Here is a 24,596-nt window from a genome sequence, read left to right on the forward strand (position 1 = left end):
AATCGTAATTCTGTATCTCGAATGTAAGAACTAAGTAATTTGCAGGTTGCAGTTATACATATATAACTCTTTATTATATATATATATATATATATATATATATATATATAAAGCTCAATTAAGAAGAAGAAAGCGAGAAATTAAAATAAACTTCGGAGTTAAAGTAAAGTATTAAAACGTTAAAAAACTACTACGAAGCTCGAAAACTCAAATAAAAACTGTAATTTAGAAACTGTGTAAAGTACTTACTTTTATATGAAATGACATTTGATTTCAATCAGGAAAATTTTCGTATATTCTTAGAATTCAATTAAAAAATGTAAACAACTTTATTTCTGGTTTTGTCGATTACTTAATAGGTATTTGACCCCAATATTCTCAGTTAAAGCAATAATTTTTTTATTTATATATATATATATATATATATATATATATATATATATATAGTAAGTATAGTATTAGATTTGTTAACTATAATAATATAAAAAAATTAAAGTCGTTTATATACTATAGTTGAATTCCGAACATAATATTTAAATCGAAGTAGCTCGAATAGTGGTAATTTTGTTTAAAACAAAAGACTGATTTAGCATTATTTTCATTAGATGATTGCCCTATAAAATAATTATATTCTTTGTTTGTGGAAATACAATTATAATTTACGAATTTTGTTATAATATTAGCACAACATATGTCGTTCATGATGAAATGGCAACCTGAGAATTTTCGTGAATGATTTATACGCAATTTTGACCCAGGCGGTGGGTCAATAAGTTCTGATTGGATTATGATGTCATGTGTATTGACGACTTGATGTTTCATATGAATGGGAAATATACACATCAACGGCCTCGTGAATTGTTATAGAACATCAAGAAAATTTCATAGTTTCTTTCATATTTATATTATTATTGTCGCTATTTTTTTAATTGTAAGTGGTAGTTTTGCCCTTTATTAGAAGTATTCTAAAGAAAATTATTTTTATTTTTTTTGTTGCTTTTTTGCAGAACCATAACAAAATTTGTAATGACTAGTGGTGTATAGCATCATGCCTTAAGGCAAATTTCTGAAACTTCTTTTACCGTAATTAAACATTAGAGGAATAAAAATTTAAATAATCAATAAAAATTGATCAATGATTAATAACAAATGTTTAAAATGTCTCCAAATAAATTATTATAAATAGTGTAACATTCCTTATTTGTATTTTATAAACAAAATGTAAGAGCTTATAAATAAGACAACATTAATCACGTGATCGATTTTTAAAAATTTTTGGACCCCCCCTTGGTAATACGTGGTGATATTCATAATTACTCCCACCAAACATTATGTGTATTTTTTGTTACAAAAATAAATTGTAAAATATTTGATTTCTTTTTGAAAATTTTTGAATTTTTCGTATTTCCTCCCCCACGTAATATTTTTTGATCTTTGGTCAAAGGTCCACGCCCTCCCCCTAAAAACCTCATGTGATTAATAGAATCCCTTTTACTTTATATATGTTACAAGAAAAGTAAATACACAAAATCTAATCAAGCTCAGTCAAAATGAAGAGTCTTATCTCATATTTCATCATGAATTATATAAAGTGTATTTAAAACTTTATTCCTGAAAAACTAATCATTTTTTCACACCGCCACTGAAATTGGATTCATCGTTCTCTCAAAAACTGCTTTTTGTTACATTTGGTAACAAACGGCTAAGCCTGCCTTGGCCACAGAGTTATCAGCACGTCTCCCCATCAATACGAATCGAATGTTTTTTGAATCATTCAAATCGGTTGATCCGTAGAAATCGTGGACAAAAAATTGCATCCAAACATACACACACACATACATCCATTTTTTTTCTAAGATGCCAAAATGTTCAAAAGCCATTGAAACGTAAAAATATGCAAACAAAAATTATTTTCGATTTTTTGCGATAACTAACTTACCCTACGAGAAGTTAATTATGTAATTAAGAAAATAAAAAAGGCAGTGGAATTATAAAAATTTCAATCTCATAAAGCTTGATCTATTGGTGCAAAGAGAAATGCGAAATAATATTAAATGAAAATATATATTTCATCAAAATATCTTTCTGCATAGTTCCATTGATGTTTCTGAATATGCTAATGAAATTTCGAGCATTTATAGTTCATTCGGAATTAATGGTAAGCTTATTTGACTGCACAAATGAAGCAAACGATGAGCCCAGCCATGTTTTCATATTGTGTGCTTGAAATGTATTTTTAATTAAAATTTATTTGAAATTCGAGCACTACACAGGAAATAAAAATATTACATTTCAAAAACAATGCGCCTACAGGACGAGGGACTGAATTGCACAGCTCGCAGGCCGTTGCCGTGTTTGTCTCTTGGCAAAGAGCGACCAGTAGCGCTTGTAAAAATAATTCTATTCCATTCGTAATCGTAACACAAAAATAATACAAAAATCCACATGTTTTTGCTGTAAATGTTTGCACTAGTCGTTCATTTTATTTTTATTTCTGCAATAAGAGTCAAGTGAACGCATACTAAAAAATGGTAACATTCGATGTTTTATGAACGAAAAAGCTCCACTTGTGATTTTTTAAAATATAGTTCATCCTAAAAGCGAATAGAGATAAAGCCGAATCAACCATATACATGTCAGCATAACTCTCATTTCATTTTGAAGCAGAATATAAGCGAATCGAATATATAAATTTGACGTGATTCATACGATGATATCTACTTAAGCAAAACTGTATAAATTTCGATTCAGATTACATGTGAATGGCAGTGCATCTATTTATAAGTAGCAGGAACTTTCTTGCAAATGAGACTAATTTCTATGAAAGATTGGCGAAATGATTCCCATAAATGTTTGCAAATAATATTGCAGTAGTTATTGCACTTATATTGGTTAGGTTTCACCTTCATTCAGTTTAATGTTTCATATTCATTTAATGCCATATTTTTATTTATATATGATTAGATATGTTTAGATATAATAGATATACGTGAAGTAATGTGTTATGTTTTTGGAGTTGTATAAACGTTTTTTTGCACCGCGCCTCCCCACTCTAATAAAAAAAATGTGGCGTCTTCATTAATTTTTTCAATTATTTTATTTCATAAATACTCAACTGATATCATCCAGACTACAAATTAATATATAATGTAACTAAATGTAAATTATGTAAATAAAATAGAATTATTTTTAAGTTTATTTCTTTATCGTAGCCATTAAATAACTCTATCATGTAGGTACTACTATTTAACTAATTATTAAATATACAATATATGAAATATAGTAATATCGCATAAGATAGGTATATATAAATTAATAACATTATTGTGAACTATGTACAAAGAAATAACAGAAATACAATTCTTTAAAATCGAAATCAGCCTCGAGCCACCCTGAGGCAACGCGCCTCACAGGTTGGAAACCACCGTGATAATGTTTTAAGATCGTCAAAGGTTTGTGTATTTATTGAACATATTTGTTTAAGTTAGAAATATTTGGATGATTCTTACTAATTATTTATTTCTATTAAAAAACTCAGAAGCTTTTTGTTTTATCTATAGACAGAACTAATTACAATCATCGACAAAAGAAAATTTTGCATAAAATTGATGGTAGTATTTACAACTAAATACATGTTTTATTTTTATTAAGAGATACAGAAAATGAATCTATAATTGTATAAGTGATGTTTAAATCACATTCACAAAGATGCATGTGAATTTGTGATAAAACTTCAGTACGAGTTCATATTAAAATTCATTATATACATCTGTATTGCAGCACTTTTAAAATAGAATTTTAACACATCCACTGCAGCGCACGCATATGTTGCGTGAGACCGTTGGCAATAGCTAGGCGCCAAACGCAACAGGTACGTTCGCCTTCCTTGCACTCTAGAGTATTGATTTTAGTAAAATACGATGTTTAATTTGAAATTTTGCTCTGAAATTGTGTCAAAAATAAATTATCTTATTTACCCTCTTTTCATAAAAAAAATTAGAAATGATTCAATTTAATATTAAACGAATAAAAAAGTTTAGCACAATAGGAAGAATAAGCAACACATGATTTACAGTAAATGTGTTAAAATAAAATTTGATCTTCATCAAAAGATAATCAAATAGTTAATGTGAAAAATTTAATCACAGACCAATCTTCGTCACTTGTTGAGCTTATTCGAATTTTTATAATTCTAATTAAAATGTCAATTATTATTTTGCATACAATATAAAAAATATTATTTAATTTCAAAGAATTGATATCTGTATTGGAAAACATAATGCTAACCCAGATTTTACAAATTAACGCAAAAATATTGTACATGATATTTGAAAATAGAAAATGAGAGCATGGCTAGAATAGTGAATATATATACAATATTGGAGTTAATACTAAAGCTTTTAAAAATAACAACGAAAATTTGATTATATCAGTAAAATTAAATTAGTCTATATGTTAGTTAGTGCTTCAAAAAACATTTTTTATATTTAATGGCTTTTGTGTATTATTTACTAATATAACTTAATTGTGATAATTATCTACGTCAATAAAGTGATTTAAATTTTAACATACTTTTGAGCTTCGACTTCACAATTGACTATATATTATATTATCACTTATAAATCGCGTAGATATGCCGTTTTTAAATACAAATGATTTTTAGGTATTCACAACAACCAATATTTCAGTCTAACAATTCGCGTTCGATAAATTAATTAGCATTTATTAATCGTCCTTATGCAAATGCTCTCTGTGTTTCGATCAATAGTTGTTAAACCAGTTGAATTTTACGATCCGGTTTGGCTATAAATTTGATGAGATATTTATTCAAAAATATTAAAAATTTACTATAACTGCGCGTATTTAAGAAACCTATTTGATGAGGTAAAAAATACTAATAATTTTTTGAAGGGATATCACATATCGATGAGGATGTACTGAGATAAATGATATTTTTAAATATTATTTATAACATATAAGTCTATTTTCTATATTATTGATCAAGTAGACGCATGGCAATAGATAAAAATATTTTCTTTAGTTCTGAACCATTTTTAAACAGCGATCAGATGGTCATATAAGCTAAGTTATAATAATTTAGCTTATTTGATTATGAATGTGATAATAAGTTGTGATAATTTGACTTAACTAACACGGTTAAGGTTTTATAGCCCTCAACCAAACAGTTGTCATCTCTCTATATAATTGATTTTTATTATTACAATTTCAGAAATAGTGATGAATTTTTTATTGCAGACGAAGCAATGTCGGGCAAGGGCTATTTTCACATGGAAACATATTGCTAGATATGTTGCGGGTATCAAAGCTAGGACTGGAATTCTCATATCTCTACGTTGGAGAGCCAAAGTTAAAATTATGAATTTCATCAAATAATAAAATTTTTTTGGGAATCAAATTTGTTTCTAATCAGAAATCAGATACTCAAGCATAAATCCTTTCCTAGCAAGAAAGTTGTCAGATCCAATTTATATCAAAGTTGGTTTGAAATCAATCTGAATAACCTATTGTGAGTCTACAAACAGGAATATCATCAGAGAAAATTAATAAGTTTGTATTTTTAACTCGATATTTTTATAATAAAATTATCGAGAATTTTACGATTTTACAATCCTGACTGAATGCGCAAACTTTGAAAGCGCCTCTCAAAGTTGACCAATTTTCCAAAAAAATAATTCATATAACAACAAAAAGTCGTAATTCTTGAAAACTTGGGGCTTTAATATTACTATTTTTGACTGTGTCCTAGAAATGCTATTCACGGTTACAATTCTGAGTTTAAATCAACAAAATTGATAAAAATTCGCCACACAATCAAAAAATGGTTATAATTTCACCAAGCCTTAGTTTGCACTTGAGAGCTCATTTCCAAAGAATGTGAAAAATTATTTTTTTTTGTTCTAAAATTTTTCAGGATAGTTAATACTGTCTAATCTGGAATCAAATAGTGAAATGTATCATTATTAACTTCCCGTAGGGTAAGTTATTGTAATGGGCCGAAAATCGAAATTGAAAATTTTTACATTTTTCGACGTTTTGAAGGTTTCTGTAAATTTTGGTATACCTCAGAAAAAATGGATGTGTGTGTGTGTATGTATGTATGGATACAATTTTTCGTCCACGTTTTCGGGCGCACGAATCAACCGATTGGAATGGTTCAAAAAAACATTCGATTCCTCTTCATAGGGAGAGGTGCTGATTAGTTTTTGGCAAAGGCAGGTTTAGTCGTTACGGAGATACGGAGCAAAGAATGCAGAAAATAGAAATTGAGTTTTTGAGTGAACGGAGTATCCGATTTGAATGATCTAAAAAACATTCAATTAGTAATGATTGGGATAGGTGATTACTAGTTTTTGACAATGGCAGGCCCAGCCATTTCGAAGATACAGAGGTAAATGTGCAAAAAAAATGGCAGTTTTTGAGAGAACTAAGCATCCAATTGAAATGATTCAAAGAACATTCAGCTTGTTTTAACAAAATAATTGATTTTGGAAAAAAAATTGTGTCATTTTTTCTTAGGTTTTTTGTATCGAAAATAATTCAGATTTTATTTTTAATTCTGACTCAAATTCTAATATGCTTTAAACAAATAATTTTAACTTTGCAATTCAGTTTATATAATTCTTATAAATATTAGACAATATTACAATATTTATAATAATCTATTTGAAAACATTCAGTATTCCTCAAACATTTCGTTACGGTACGGAAAGTTCCAGCAATTTGCCTTAAGGCACGATGCTATACACCCCACTAGTTTTGTGTTTGGATTATCACATATCTCTATGAGAAAAACTGAGAATAACAATTGTATACCCAATTCCTTTGTTATCAAATTCTTTTGTATAGCAACAATTAAGGTAGAATTTCGAATGTCTATGCACCAGTCATTTTTATCTCATCATGAAATTTTTTATGGCATATGAATTAACGAATTGGGGCATGTTTTCTAATTAAATATGCTGTTTCTATAGGACGCTGGGTTGTAGGACAATCTGTATTTAATAAATTTGTTCTTAAAATTTTCAATAAAAATTTCCCACTGTCAGTAATTATTTTAATTATGTTGAATTATTACTAATAGATAGTCTTAACAAGACTCTGAAAGAACAAATGTTTGCACATGAGAGTTTTGTTTAATTTTAAATCATTTATTCCCGAGAAAATTTTATACTTTTCTTCATTCAAGTCACTATAACCACTACCAGCATCATCTGGGTCCCAGTATGGAAGTAGTGCACTCGGTAACACCAATCGCTGACAGATTCTCCACAATAATAAAAATCCTAATGGGATAGATATAATTAACTTCCCGTAGGGTAAGTTATAGTAATCGCAAAAAAATCGAAAATGAAAATTTTTGCATTTCTCGACGTTTCAAAACCTTCTGAACATTTTGGCATACCTTAGAAAAAATGGATGTATGTGTGTGTGTGTGTGTGTGTGTGTGTGTGTATGTATGTATGTATGTATGTATGTATGTATGTATGTATGTATGTATGTGTGTGTATGTATGTGCGGATACAAATTTTCGTCGACGATTTCGGGAACACGGATCAACCGATTTGAATAATTCAAAAAACATTCGATTTGTATTGATAAGGAGACGTGCTGATTAGTTTTTGGCAAAGGCAGGTCTAGCCGTTCCGAAGATACGGGGCAAAAAGTGATAAGAACGGTACCTCCGTTTTTAAGAGAACGGAGCGTCCGATTTGAATAATTCAAAAAACATTTTACTTGTATTGACAAGATGTAGAATTGATCAAATTTTCATGGAGGTAGGTCTAGCGGTTTCGGAGATCTAATGAAAAAAGTAAAAAATAATGCCGTTCGGCGGTTAAAAATTATCATTAGACATATGCACATCAAATTATCAGATATTTTATAGAGATTTTAACAATAAGTATATTTTTTTTTTACATTTTTATGGGTTCCGTACCAATGCTTATGCGTTAGACGGCGGCGCGGCACATGCGCGCTTTGACATTTCGTCTCTAAGCAGTTCAAGCAGTGCGATTGCTTTGAAAAAAAGTTCAGAATTTCCAAAATATGTCAAAATAAAGAAAACATTTTTTTCAAAAAAATTTTTTGTATCCAAAAAAAAAAATTTTTTTCAAAAAAAAATATTTTTTTCATATAAATTTTTTTTTTCAAAAAAAGTAATTTTTGTCAAATTTGTAGTTTCTCAAATCTATTTTTTTTTAATTAAATTTTTTCAAAATGTTAATCGTTTTTAAAAAAATAATAATTTTTGGTACGGGAAGTTCCAGCAATTTGCCTTAAGGCACGATGCCCTAATTGCCTTAAGACAGAATTCCACTTACAGCTAGTTTTAAATCAGCAACCGGTTCTTTGCGGGAGGACCGGTTCACACAGGCCGCCGTCAGTATTCAAATCACAATCGTCCATCCAACAGGAAGGTGTAGCTAGGTACCTCGACGGAGACTCCGCGAGAACCGAGAAATCATTGACCTCGCCGCGATGGCTCGCTCCGCGCCGGTTGGAGAGGTTACAACTAACAAATCGAGGAAACGCCGAACAACGAGAGATTAACGAAATGAAGATTTAACGTCGCTTACGTCGATGTGGACGTTTCGTAATGGCCATGGCTATGAAAAAAATACAATGAGAAAAATCGAACCAACGAGAAAAATCAAGAGGCGAAAAGAGATAAATGCTAATTTTAATTGTTAATTATAGCGATTTTACTTCTTTTAATATAAACCTTACTTGGAGATAAAACAACGTATTTAATTAGAAAACATGCCTCAAATCGTTCATTTATTTCCCATAAAATATTTAATTTGAACGATGAAATAAAAATTACGAGAATGAGAGTTATTTTGTACTACTATACGAAAGAATTTGATAACAAAGGAATTGGATATACAATTGTTTTTAACATCCAGAAAAAGTTTATGTTTTCATAAAAAAAACAATTTCATAATTTTATGTTTCCTGAACGTTCCAAGCCATTCTGAATCGAATGAGACCAAATTTGGAAAAAGAATGTGTATGAGTGAATAGATTTTGAGCTTTCGTCGACGTCTTCTTGAAAACGGTTGAGTCGATTTCAAAAATGTAAAAACCATCGATGACCTTGATAAGCATTTGCATCGGTTAGATTTTTAATACGATCGGCTGAACAGTTTCTTTGTAATTAGCAGAGCAGTGAGAAAAAACATCCACGTTTTAGCCAATAATTCTGAATCGATTTCAAAAACTCAAAAACGAAAGATATTATTTGAGAGTTGTGTTTATTAATTTTGGACAAAGATCGACCGAACCGTTTCTTCGTAATTATCTGTTGAAAAATTTTTTTCAATTAAACTTTATTTTAATAGATATCTTGGTCCTAAAGAACATACTAAAATTTTACGGCGTTACGACAAGTAGTTTAATTTTAAAATTCATCAAAGTTTGAAAGAATATTATAGTCAAAATTTGTGTTAAAATTTGCTTTATGATGTGATGAAAGTCAAACATTGTAAATTCATTAAAATTTGGAATAATAAGCCATTTTAGGACATATAATGCAATATAATTACAGATAATTTTTTAAACGTGTTTAAGAAAATTCAATTGAAAATCGCAATGTTCAGATTTAATTGAAAGCGAAAACTTTATTTTCGAAATGAACAGTTAAAATTTTTATCTAAATATCTAAATCTCAATTTCGGTTGTTTCAATCAATTATAACCCATTTCAGAAAGTTCATATAACTTGCCTTAAGACTTAATGCCACTTTCAACCAGTTCACAGTTTTTTCATAGACATATTCAACAATCTAACTTTTTAGTGGTTAGAGATATGGGCTCTCAAATAAAATCCAGATTCGACAGTAGTTACATCAGTTTTCAATTAAAATTGTAGATAGCAATATTTCAAGTGAAAATAACTTTTACTCGGCATTGCTGCATCTAATAAAGAGTAATCAGTATTAACCCTTTGCCCTCGAATTACATTTGGAATGGGGTATCGATGGGTGCTCGGAATTAATTTCTGTGAAAAGAGTAGCAGAAATACGTAACACATAAGTTTTGGATGTATAAAAAAAATTTAGAACCCTTTTTATGAACTTCTGATATAACTTAATTACACTTATCTAATAATATGTTTTAATAATATGTGTATGAAAGTTATGTTTTATATTTACTGAATGCTGTATTAATGCACATATGCTGTGGTTGCTGAAAGAAAACAAACGACGGCAAAGGGTTAAGTTTTTTCCCTAAAATAGCAATCGAGATATAATAAAATCTTACATGGAAAAAAAAGAAAAAAAGTTAGAATTAAAGAAAAAAATATAAAACATATAGTTCACTCCTTAAGCATATTAACAATAGCTTGCAGGATTTCATTGTATCTTGATTGCTTGCTTGACAGCATTGTATGCTTGATTTCCAATTGGAGAAGTTTATTATTTCATTCATTCTAATAACAAATTCATAAAGGAAATAGGCCAACCAACGGGTTGTCATCTATAAAACCACGTCATTAACAAGTGATCACAACAAGTACTATTAAGTTCTGATTGCTGTTAACAAAAAATATTTTGCTATAATAACAGGCAATGTTAATTTAAATATAATTAAACGAAATATTGAAAATACGAATGAAGAAACATATCCCTGTATATATTTACGCAGGTACTACTAGTTTGATGAAATACTAGATATATATTCCAATTGTAAAAACTTGATGTGTTTGTCTTGAAACACTTGTCAGTTATAAGTGCGTTGTTTTTACTGCAATATATCCATAAATTATCCAAATTTCACGAATCTCATAAACAGGCATCTGCCAAAGATTCAAATATATTATATTGTATAAACTTATTGCATCAAGATGCATTAGATCTGTTCTATATCATTAGCACGTCCATTAAAGTATCTATTTCTAAACACTAACAAATTCTACGGCTTGCATAAAAATTGAACTAAACATATATGCCTTATAATTAGAAACAAAATTATAGTATGTAACATTGCGAAAGCATTTTAAACAAACTTAGAAAAATTTAACTTATTTGTAAAATAAAGAGTCAACAACTCATAAAGAAAACATACGCGTATACAGTAATAGTTTTTTATTTATTTAATAAATTTTAAATATTGATTTATACAATACAAACTAGAAAAAGATACATTTTATTTAAAAAATATTAATACAAATCGTACTATAAAATATTTCTTTCGCGAGCTAATTATTCCCGTTGCAACATGTAATACTGCAATTTATATATTTTATTCTCTTATCTAAATTGATCCATAACGATGATGGCATATTTAATGTATGCAATACTCATTAAGTATAATCATTATATATTAAAGCATTAATAAACCATAAATAAACCATAAATTGATTTTAACGTTGTTTAAAATAAATGTTGTAATATTTATCAGAAAACTTACTTCCCTATTCAGATGTTCTCCGATAGTAAGGGAAAAATCAGCGTCAAACCCAAATGCAAGAAACTCATTATAGTTTATGAAACCACATTTTAAAGTAATTCGCTGATTTAACATTATATAATAATTATTATACAATGCTGTAATAAATGCAAATCCATATAGTAGATATGTGTAGTATAAAACGTAGTATATACATGTAGTACAAAACCGATGAAATCAATGCAACTTCTCAATATTTATGATCATATATATGTATGTCATATAAAAAGTGAATACCGATAATTATGCCATCTTTCCTACGGATTCATTTTCGCCATTGTTCTGCAAAAGTGTGTATTTAAAAAGATTCATTCTTTTGGCACAAATGAGAAGAGACAGGTTGAGTACGCCTGATCAATACAAAATCATGATATTGCATAAACGATAATATTTAAGGATAATTATTTTCGAAAGGTCGTCATATCGATGTCAGATCGCATCACGGTTTGTTGACCTGAAGTACGGATTACGTGGTTGAATTCATACAATACATATTGAGGAACGACGAGCTGCAGGGGCACGAAACATTGATATTCCATTTACTGATTATTCACTTAGATTTTGCTGTCAGTTTCAATCTGAACAAATTCAATAGTAAGCGTTCACACTTGTACCTCACATAATACTCATTTTAATCTTTCACAATATAACGTTTTAAATACCACAAAGATTAAAACAACAACTTGTATAAACTGTAAACGCACTATAAAATTTGCTGAGTCGAATTCATGTCAAAAGGGCGTGTCAATCGCAATTCAAAATGTATAACATAAAATTGCAATAAATAATGCGATTAAATCTATTTAAAACCATACATGCATTTCATGTAGATATATATATATATATATATATATATTATTGATCTTGATTGCAAATTCCAATCAAACTACAATCTTTTAAATTGAAATGTTGTATCTGTCGGAATTATGGGCATTCAAAGAATGAGTACATCTTCATATTTGAAAGGCCTCGTTAAAATCATGAATACGTTTCTCATTACTAATTTCTTGAAACTAATTCGAGTACCGTTGTAGAAATTTGGTTGATTAATATTAGAGCATAATCGCACACCTATTTTCAATTAATTAATTAATAACATACATTAATATGTGCTGTCAACCTTGGCCGATCAAGTGAGTTCAGAAATATCGTTAGATAATTAATAATAATAATAATAATCATAAATTTAAAAAACAATATTAAATATTGGGTGAAATTATATTGAAGTAGTATTTCATTTCATATATAACTATTGAACAAAGATTAAAAAGTATAAAATAAAATGCAAAATAACTGAAATGTGATCGTTTAACCTATACATACTAGAAATTCATTTTAATCAATGTTTGGTTTTAAAATACATAAACTTCTCCTCTGTATGAACACATTTTTATGATTAAAATTTAACACTGTATGTTAGTCAAAATTAACTATTGGTAAAATATTAAAATTAAAGTAAGCTAATATAACTTTGTCATATATGACCTAATTTATTTATTTATTCATAAACAAGCCGTAATCAATAATAATAAATATTATTTCAGACTCTTGTCAAGAGTCTTAAAATTGTTCCTCAACCCTGGCAGTATTATGCAAACTTGTACGATGAACGTGGTAGTTTTGTTCATTCAGCATTAAAAGCCGATTACGAAATATTAATGGGGCGCCTCAACCTGTACAACAACCAGGCAAAACTCAATAGTTGCCATTAATATTTACTTAAGCTCATTGCTATTTGGAATCGGAAGCACTGCAAGATTATACTTTAGATATAAAAAAAATTGTAATATTTTTCTAATTGCAATTCACTATATTCTAACATTCTCCAAAAATAATATACATAAATTGAACGGAGCTAATATTACTATCTTGTCTAATATTTATTATTATATATTCTTTAGATTTCTAGGGAATAAAAATCATTACCTTAGAACTGTGGAGCATCAATAAAAGCACAGACCTTTTTAATAAAGCTCATAAAATCTAACTTGAAGACTAATGGGTCAATTCTGCCGTAAGCTGCTTTTTTCATTTAAAATGGTACTAGAAACTATCAAAATGCTATGTATTAGGTAAGCAGTCAGGCGTTTTATATATAAAACCTAACCTAGAAAAGTCACAAAAGAATGTTATCATAACTGCATCTCAGCCGACCAGGCTTAAAAGAAAAATCCCTGAAGACCTAATATAGTAGAATTAACCTATAATACTAAATAATAAATATACCTATAAAATTAACTATACTACTTTCATTTTGCTATATTTTATTGTTTTTTTTTCCTTTCGTTCTCTGTTTTTTTGTTATCATATTTTAATTAGTTCTAGTAGAAACGCCACTAAGTGTATCTACTGATTTGTTATCAACTTTATTTTACCATATTTTTGTCAGCATTCTCTGCTTAATATAATAATATAAACAGGTTGCAAAATAAAATTGAATGGAAAAAACTAGTTGTAAGTGGCACTTTGTCTTGAGGCAGGTTGCATGAACTTTCTGTGCAACATGTGAATATATAATTAAAAAAATTAATCAATATTAATTTAATTTGTATATGATCTAACTGCCTATATCTCTACATTTTTTTGCATTTGAGACTTTCTTATACAACATTCAGTAATTTTGATGGTTTATAAAATAAAGGAAAAATGGTCGAAAGGTCACCCATTGGTAATCGATTCGATATTGGATAAGTTATATCTCTACATGTTTATCTGCATAAGTGTCTATTTGTTTACTTCTCTATCTATTTACCTAACTACCTGTCCACATGTTTATCTTTCTACCTCTCTACTTGTATACTATTCTATCTGCATGTCTACTTTTTTATCTATGTGTCTGTCGATCTGCCTACTTGTCTAAGTATCCAGTCGTCAAAATGTCCAGAGAGTCTTGAAACGAAAAATATGCAAAAAAAATTATTCTCGAGTTTTTGCGACCACTACGGGAAGTTAAAAAGTATATTTTAATTGGAAACTAACAACGTTGTATTCATGTTTCAATTTTGATCAACTTTTGATCTATCCATGTAATCCATTCATTCTTAACAAAATTGAAAAAATCCAAAAACAACTCGTTACCATATTCAACAGTTCCAGGTAATTACCAATTGTTATTCCGAATATACGTGAAAATAAAATTTCCGGTCCTCGCAGCGTTGACAAGGTGCAAAAAAACACTCAACATATGCATGGATCTGTATTTATTGGACCATTGCAATTGGCAGTCCGATATGTTGAAAAAATATGTATATAATAACGGATTTCACACATAACTTGACAAGGACGTGATATTCGTTTTAAACATACGCCATAATAACTAAATATTACATAATGGGTCGTTGCGGAAAAATTATCAAACATTTTAATGAGTCAAGAATTAGCTGACTACAATAGTGCACCACGTATGGATCACCTTCATGTATCTGCTGACTGTATTCAAATTCAAAGAGTACTCATAAAATGCAAATATTTATTTTGCATATATTTTAAAAAGTTAGAATGTATAAAAATATGTGACTTGGGTTCTAATCAGAGATATTTGCAGACAAGAGTCTGAATACCAAAAATTTGGCAGCCTGAATAAAACTACAACAAAGAAAAATGATATTTCATCTATCTTCATGACTAAATTCAAATTCAAACGTACTCAATGAATGCAAATATTTGTTTCACATACATGATAATAATTATATTTAAAATGATTAAAAATGTGTCACCTGTCTAATTACAGATATTTTTGCAGACTGAATCTTAATGCAAGGATTTTGTAGACTAAATAAAATTATAACAAATATAAGTGGTTATTTGATTTAATCACAATTCAAATTCAAAGGTAATCGATTAATGCAAATATTTGTTTTCCATACATGATAAGTAAATTAAAATGATTAAAAATATGTCCCCTGTTTAATTGGAGATATTTCGCAGACATGAATCTTAATGCAAGAATTTGGTAGACTAAATAAAATTATAACAAACAAATGTTATATTTTTCAATATATCAATTATCTTCTTGACTGAATTCAAATTCAAAGGTACTCGATTAATGCAAATATTTGTTTCGCATATGTTTTAATAAGTAAGTTCAAATTGTATGAAAATATGTCATATGTATACTAATTGGCGGTATTTGCAAGCATCAATACGAAAATTTGGTACTCTATATAAAATTATAACAAAGAAATGTAATTTTCATATATCATCAAATATATCAATAGAATTATGTACAAGATTAATTTATCAATTAAATTGGTACAGCAATATTATTTAAAATTACATGTAGCAATATATTTTAAATTAATTTAAAATAGTTAAAAATTATTTAACATAATTCATTACGCTGAATTCAAAATGATAAAGCAACTACATGACTTGAATTAATTAGAATGAAATGCTGAATATGATTATTATGTTACCAAATACACATTCTTATCATTTTGTAATAAATATTTTTTTTATTTGTAACATGATTTTTGTTGTGCTGGGTGATATCAATCTTCTTTTTTTTTCTTATAAATTACAATCTGTCTAAATAGAAAGACATTGAGTAATTAGTTTGACAAATAACATATTAAATTTTAAAAGGAAATCCCAGTGGTTCACCTTTTATTAGTGTACTAAATTATATTTTAATTTTGGTATAATAAAGAAAAAAAAGAAACTCAAATATACATACAATTATAAACAAACTACATTACACAGACTACATATACACATACATACACACACCTATTTTAATAATATAGTAGTACAATATTATTGATTAATGTGTTAGATCTATTAATTGTATTGGATGGTGGGTGATATCGATCAGTAATGTTTTTCTAATGCAATTTAATATTGTTTTTTCTAAAGCCAACAAGTAAATTTTAGGTATAAAAATAAAGGCTTTACAATTACAAAATCTACATACCATTAAAAGTGATTAGGTATCATATAAAAATAAAAGGTGAATAATATTTAACACAATACATGGCCAAAGATTCTAATAGTCAATTGTTAGATTCAAAATCAATAATTGAATTAAGTTACATTAAACCAATTTACCAACGGAAATTACCGATGGAAAATTTTTCTAAATGTCATTTTAACAAACATAATCTGATATAAATTTACGAATATATTCTAAATGTCTGACTAAATGTATTCTAAAAATTAAACAGCCATAAGCATTTCATGCAACAGGTCGCTTATTAAACTAGGTGTAAGTGATATTTTGCCTTAAGATAAGTTGCATGTGTCTATTAATTGAATACGACTTCCATATGTCTATTAATTGACTTAATCAACCGAAATTAAGATTTAGCTATTTGATAAAAATTTTAACTCTTTATTTCAAAAATAAAGTTTTTGTTTTTGACCAAATTTTGTAAATATTTTGTAAAACTTTGATGCATTTTGAAAATTGAACCACATGTCATAGAGCCATAAAATTTTAGTATGTTCAGTATGACCATGATCTCTATCATCAAAAAAAGATTCATCATAATCGCCCAAAAAACAAATTCGACTTTTAATTACAAAGAAACGGCCCGGCCGATCTTTACTAAAAACTAGTGGTATATGGCATCATGCCTAAAGGTAAATTATTCGAAAAATATTAAATGTTTCCAAATAGCTTATAATAAATACTTCCATTATTTTTATTTTATAGACAAAACATATTAGCTCATGAATTGGACGACGACGTTCAAAATTAAAAAAAAGTTTTGAAATTAAAAAAAAAATTCTTTCCCCCAAAGCAATTGTTTTGTCAACACAAGCAGAAAGTTTTTTTGCTAATAATGTCTTTTTTACCTTCATTTTTTGTTCACTTTTCTACTAATAACAAAAAACGGCTTGGCCGACCATTGTGCAAAACTAATCAAACTAATGAACTAATCAAGTCTTTATTGAGATACATCGAATAGCAATAAAATGTTTGAAATTGGTCCAGATGTACGAGAAAACGTGGACGAAAGATCAAAAAATCGGCACACACATATGCTTCAGAATGTCTTCAAACGTCGAGAAAATATAAAATTAGCAAATCGAATTTTTGGCGAAAACAAACTTCTTCCAGAAGTTTCTAATGCATCGAATACCAACAAGTAAGATTTTTATTTATAATTTTATATGTTTTTTAAATTTATTATTTATATAAATAGGTTGTTCGGGAATATAATTTGAGTATCATGCCTTTCTAAAAGAAGTTCGTAAAATGAAACGCATTAAAATAATCATACAATTATATTTTAAGTAACAAATTATCCTCTCAGGTCTCAATTTAAAACACAGATTATTAAATAAATGTTGATTTTATAAGGTAAAAGGGATACAATTTCTGATTTCCGATCAAAGTTCTTCCAGATCGGACGCAGGTATAGTGTTGTATCGTTTTAAATTCAAACACCGCTGCGCTACCTACATTCCATTGTAAGTTCAACAATCGTAACGGAATCACAATATGTTCATATACCTACTGACCGAACTTCTTTTATCAACTAAAAAATCTATGAACTTGATGCAACACTCCTTTTTACCAAATATTTTAATGCACACGTTAATAAAAAATAATTTGACACAAATTGTAAATATAATTGTACAAAGAGGATTTATCCAAAGATAACTCTTGTAAGCACACTATTGACCAATGTTATGGCAAGGCTATGTTACGTAACGTTTCATATAAAGTGGTACTAAAAACTGTCAAAAAAACTATGATTTACAGTGCAGTCAGGCGTTTTGCAAATAAAATATAACTTCACTCATATGTTATTATGCCACATCACAAATATGCACTTATTATAAGACTATTTATCGACGTTTGTGCGTTTTCTAGGTTAGGTTTTCTATCTAAAACTTCACAGCAACCACGTGGCATCTTGACAGTTAATAGTACCACTTTATATGAAAGAGTAGGCCCATATATTTTTAAGTATAGTAGAGGTATTCACCCATTTGTAGTAATTATAAATAAATATAAACTACTATATAACGGTCAGAATACACACAACGCAGTTATTAATACTCATAGTAGCTAAAATACATTGTATATTGTATTATAAAAAAATAATCTATTGAATTTAAGTGATTAGTCATATACTAACTATTTAATGGTAACACGAATAATACATTATAGAATTTAAAAAATAAAGATTCATATTTTTAAAATGTCCAGCTCTATCAATTGATACCTGAACATGATTGATAAACTAAAGAAATTGAAAAAAAAGGTATATACCCCATTAAAGTAATTAATATTTATACTTTTACATCAGGTTAATTATAATATCAATAATTTGGTATTTATGAATTAGATTTGGTATTTATAAATTAAAACGTTTTTCATATAAAGTGGTACTAAAAACTGTCAAAAAAACTATGATTTACAGTGCAGTCAGGCGTTTTGCAAATAAAATATAACTTCACTCATATGTTATTATGCCACATCACAAATATGCACTTATTATAAGACTATTTTATAATTTTTTACAATTATCGACGTTTGTGCGTTTTCTAGGTTAGGTTTTCTATCTAAAACTTCACAGCAACCACGTGGCATCTTGACAGTTAATAGTACCACTTTATATGAAAGAGTAGGCCCATATATTTTTAAGTATAGTAGAGGTATTCACCCATTTGTAGTAATTATAAATAAATATAAACTACTATATAACGGTCAGAATACACACAACGCAGTTATTAATACTCATAGTAGCTAAAATACATTGTATATTGTATTATTAAAAAAAATAATCTATTGAATTTAAGTGATTAGTCATATACTAATATTTAATGGTAACACGAATAATACATTATAGAATTTAAAAAATAAAGATTCCATATTTAAAATGTCCAGCTCTATCAATTGATACCTGAACATGATTGATAAACTAAAGAAATTGAAAAAAAGGTAATATAACCCCCATTAAAGTAATTAAATATTTATACTTTTACATCAGGTTAATTATAATATCAATAATTGGTATTTATGAAATTAGATTTGGTATTTATAAATTAAAGGCGTGGTACTAAAAGGTTGGAAACTACTGGCTTAAGGAATAAAAATCGTTTTTTTCAAACTAACGTGGACTTCAAAAAATGGGGATTTGGTACAAAACTTTCTTATGTAATTTATCAAGTATTTGATATTTATTAAATATAACTTATCTTTCAACAAAACTAAAAACTTTAGTTAACAAGAAGTTAAAACAAATTCATTATTAACTACAAAAATCTAGTTCTTGGCAAAAGTATACTAGAGGTTAATGATATGAATATGAACTGAAGGGAAATGATACTGTTAATGGTTATAGTAATCTTAGAAATACTTTTAGTAACAAAAAATAAATGAATATTTACCAACATTATTAAAAAGTATAATTATATACAGACAATTTTAATATTTTTAAACTTCCTCAATTTTTTACTAATTTATTTTATTCATTCTCTATTTACATTTGCATCATTCGCAATTCAAATATTTTAATCACAGCAAAATATAAAAATATCATGAAATTTAATTTGTTTACTGGAAATTGTTTAGCATTTTAAAATTTAATTACAAAATAATTGTATTGGATTTGCTTATTGATTTATGCTAAAATAAGTAGCATAGTACAAAGAAATTATTTAATTTAATAGTTTTAATAATAATGCTTCTTCTTAAATTTTTAGATTATTAAATATATCATAAAAATTATTCATTTTGATTACATATTTATTTAAATTTGGATTTCAAATTTATTTATTTCAACTGATAATAAGGTAACCTATATCAGAAAAAAATATGAGAAACTAACTGATTTAGTTTTGGTTTGCTGAGATAATTTGGTATTCAAACCATGCGTTATCAAAATTTATAAAAAAACTTTTGTCTTCAATTTTCTAAAAATACAAAATTACTCAAAATATCTCAAGTTTAATTTATCTGATTTTTTCTCCTTCACACTTTTATTTCTTTAATGTTGTGTTGTCTTCAAATATCTATATATATCGATTGTGATTTTTGTGATATTATATTTGCCACATAATTAATATTATCTAGATTTAGAACTAGTGGTGCATGACGTCGTGCCTCAATGTAAATTGCTAGAACTTTCCTTGCCGTAATAAAACATTCGAGAAATTTTAAAAGTTTTCTAATAGATTATTATGAACACTGTAAATTTCATTATTCGTATTTTATATATAAGAGATTACAAATTGGAAGTTTTTATATATTTTTACATGAAAAGTAAATAAACAAAGTATAATCAAACGGAGTTAGAATGAAAGACCTTATCTCATATTTCTAAAAATTATATAAACTGAATTGCAAAGTTTTGCAAAAATTTTTATTTCAAGTATATAGGTGAGCTTCAGAATTTTCTATAGAATTAAAATTAAAATACGAATCATTTTCGATATTTTAAAATTTATTTTTCGAATTAAAAAAAAAATTAAAATAAAAAAAAAATTCTTGCCTTTTTCAAAAATTTATCACTGTTTTATTGGACTGTCAACACAAGCAAATCATTTGAATCGGATGGTCCTTTTTTCCAAAATTTGTAATTTTTTGCACTTTTTGCTCTGTATCTCCCAAAACATACCGGACCGGTAGTTGTCAAAAATTAACCAGCACGTCTCCCGATCAATAGGAATCGAATGTTTTTGTTAATCATTCGAATCGATTGATCCATGCGCCCGAAATCGTCGACGAAAAATTGTATCCGCACCAGACATACATACACACACACATACATCAATTTTTTTTAAGGTATGTCAAAATCTTCAGAAGCCTTTGATAAGTAAAGTTAAGCAAAAATTTTCATTTTCGATTTTTGGACGATTACTATAACTTACCCCTACGGTTAAGTTATTAATACAAAGTTATGTTCAATGTATTATAGTTCATATAATTGTTTTGTCATCTTCAAATTGATTGAAGATAGGTATTTATTTAGTAAATTAATATAATGTACTTTTAATGATATTAAATGAAACAATAAATAAAAAAAACGCAAAATTTAAAATCAGTAAACGATATTACAAATAAATTGAAACCAAATTGCATAATATTCCCCTCTTTCAAGTATCGAGTTTATTTGATTAAAGAGTGAATTTATCATAAGATTTTTGGAAAGCCCGTCGTCTTAATAAATTAATAGTTATAATATACTTCTGATATTAAATAAAATAAAAAATCTTAAGAAAACAAAAAAAAACACAAAATTTTAAATCAGTAATACCGTTTAGGTGTTACAAATAAATTGAAACCAAACCAAAAAAAATGAAAAAAACAAATTGCATAATATTCGCCTCATTCAAGTATAGAGTTCAAGTATTTTATTAAATAGTGAATTTATCATATGATTTTTGGAAATCCCTTGGCCTTTGTAAGACACCTGTAGGATCGTAAACGCGCCGCAATCAAGCTCTGCGCCGCCACATACCTGTTGTTCCTCGCGTGTCCGCGCCGACAACCGTTACTCCTATCGCTAATAGTATCACAAGAGACCTGAACTTCCTAAATTCGGTCTCCATCACTTTAACACTGTACGTCATCAAGACCACAACTCGCACATAATCCACTTAATAGGCTAGGTAATTGTCAATTATCAAAAGATTTACAACACAGGATAAAATAACTACTACACTACATGAAAACTATCACAAATCTCTAAGCACTTACAATCTAAATCGCGTTCTTTTAATATTATTTTTTCGTGATGTAAGTATGTCCTTTTCCTCCAACCGGGAGTACCTTGCTTCGTTCAGCGGTTCAATTGCGCGACTGACAGTCACGACTCGACACGCCAGACTGATTCTCTAATTCTCGGCCTAGCGCATGCGTTCTGGACGGATTATGGGGGTGCTCGTAGTGGGGGCGCTAGTAACAATTTATTAACAGATATATTATATTATATTTATTAAAAAACACAAATTGTTTAAAGAAGCCACTTTAACCCTCCGTCGGTCGGAGTGGTCTGGCCAGACATTTTTCGACTTCAATTTTTTAAAAAAAAACTTTTAAGAATCCTATCGACTTGAAATTTCTGGACTTTTTCTAAAATTTCATTAGCTGTCGATCAATGAAAAAATCAGAACGAAAAAATGTGTGGTCCAGCCAGACCACTCCGACCGTTCGAAGGTAAATAAATATCCACCGTCGGGTTAAAACTCGTTTTTAATTTAATATTTTAAATGTACTGGGTATTATGCTATTCAACAATTGTCATTAAATATTAGAAAATTATGCAATAAAAAAAATTATCAATCACTCAATAACATTTTTAAACCACTTGTTTTTACACTATTTAGGAATACATAAGTTATGACTTTTTGCAATCAGACACCTTCGTATCAAGAATTATGGGTCGATTCTGCCGTAAAATAGACCAATGTTATGGCAAGGCTATGTTGCTTTCCAGTTTTCATACAAAATGCTACTAAATACTGCCAAAGTGCCATGTATTTGCTGTGCGATCAGGTGTTAGACACATAAAATGCAACTTCACTTATATGTTATCAAGCCATATCGCAAAGATCTAGTTAAAATAACATTATTTCTGACTGCACAGCACCACATGGCCTTTCACAGTATTTAGTACGATTTTGTATGAAAACTGGAACGCAACATAACCTTCTTATTACGTTGGTAATTTACGGCAGAATCGGACCCTTAGTATAGAATTATGTATTATTAATTACATTATAAATGTTTCGAAATGAAGAACATAGCTGATTTTAAATTATATATTATAATTATCGTCATTGTTTATGCACGCTGAAACTTCGTAACAATAATTTAATTTTAGATCGCTATATACGAATACTTGTCATTTGATAATTATTAAAATTAAATACCCGACTAAGTTAAATTTGCAAATTTTAGTTACGAATAGTTTGTAAATTGCGGTTATATTGAAACAATACTGTCAGCAATAGCAAGCCAGAAAGAAATATATGCACATAAGGGCCAAATCTCAGATAAAATACAAATGTTATGGTAATGCTATGTTACGTGTCATATTTGTATGTGTTGGTAGTAACAAACTGTCAAAAAACTATGTTTTTACTATGCTATCAGGCGTTTTACACATAAAACCTAACCAACAAAACGTACAAACGTCAAATATTGCAAATGCAACTTTCTGATGTAAATTTGATGACATATGTGTAAAACGCCAGATCGCACAGCAAATAATTCTTTGATAGTCGGTTGTTACCACCTCATACAAAGATAGACCCGGAACATAGTATTACCATAACATTTTTATTTATCCGAGAATAGGCTCAATATACTCTGATAGATGAATAGACCGTAAGTTAAAATGATTTTCGGGTTAAAAGTTATCTATATCGGATTTAATCTTTCAAAAAACTCCTACAACATTAAACTCATATCCATACGCATACGTCTATCATTTAGCTTCTTAAAATCTCAATTTAACTAAAAAAAACATCAATATTAAAATTATTGATTGATGAAGTATAATCAATAACGCAATAACTCAAAATATTTCGCGCAATTATTATTTTTTGCAATGTAAAATATGTTAGTTTTGATATGAAATTTCTTAAGTTATTAAAGTGAATATAAAGAATTATAGAAATGTAGTTTCTAAATTTAAAAGATTAATTATTAATTTATTTGTTTATTTATCACTACAATTTCAAGAGAAGCTATGTAAAATAATAGGATTTGTTTTTGAAAGACAAACTATATTTTGAACAAGATTCACTTTAGATGCTTCCTTATGGCAGGTTTCAAGTAACAAATATTAATACAGAAAATCTTACTAACCCTTCTAACTTCTTGAAATCTTCAGAACATCTCAAAATTTACAAAAAAAATGAAGTAATGTGAAAGTAATTTTAAAAATTGCTATTATTTGTTACCTGAATCAGAAACCTCTGGTTCAATCCTGCTTCGAGTAGCCCGATGTCAAGCAGTAGTGACATCGGTTTTCACTTGGAAGTATAGATAGAAATACGTTTGCAAGTGAAAAAGCCTTCACCCGGCATTGCTGCAATAATAATCATTAATCACAAATACAGAAATTGTAATAATCCAATTGATCACATAAAGATGGAACAACTGTTTGGGTTGCCTAGGGAATTCATCACAACGGCTTATAGAACCTTTGAGTTCTAATCGCT

At 28.2% G+C, this 24,596-nt stretch overlaps 1 protein-coding gene across 1 annotated transcript in view; it reads right to left on the reverse strand.

The window, feature by feature from the left end:
- LOC113387974 (low-density lipoprotein receptor-related protein 2) overlaps positions 1 to 22,189 on the reverse strand; it is a 335,517-nt gene extending 313,328 nt beyond the window's left edge. The window contains exon 1 of the mRNA XM_026625380.1: positions 21,887 to 22,189. Coding sequence (XP_026481165.1) covers positions 21,887 to 21,998 — 112 coding nt within the window. The 5' untranslated portion in view covers positions 21,999 to 22,189. The remainder of the gene's footprint in view (positions 1 to 21,886) is intronic.
- Positions 22,190 to 24,596: the final 2,407 nt, after the last annotated feature.

The sequence above is a fragment of the Ctenocephalides felis genome, unplaced genomic scaffold, assembly GCF_003426905.1.
Source record: "Ctenocephalides felis isolate EL2017-DRISC unplaced genomic scaffold, ASM342690v1 CF-g0.4_SCAFFOLD_03572, whole genome shotgun sequence".
Lineage (NCBI taxonomy): Eukaryota > Metazoa > Arthropoda > Insecta > Siphonaptera > Pulicidae > Ctenocephalides > Ctenocephalides felis.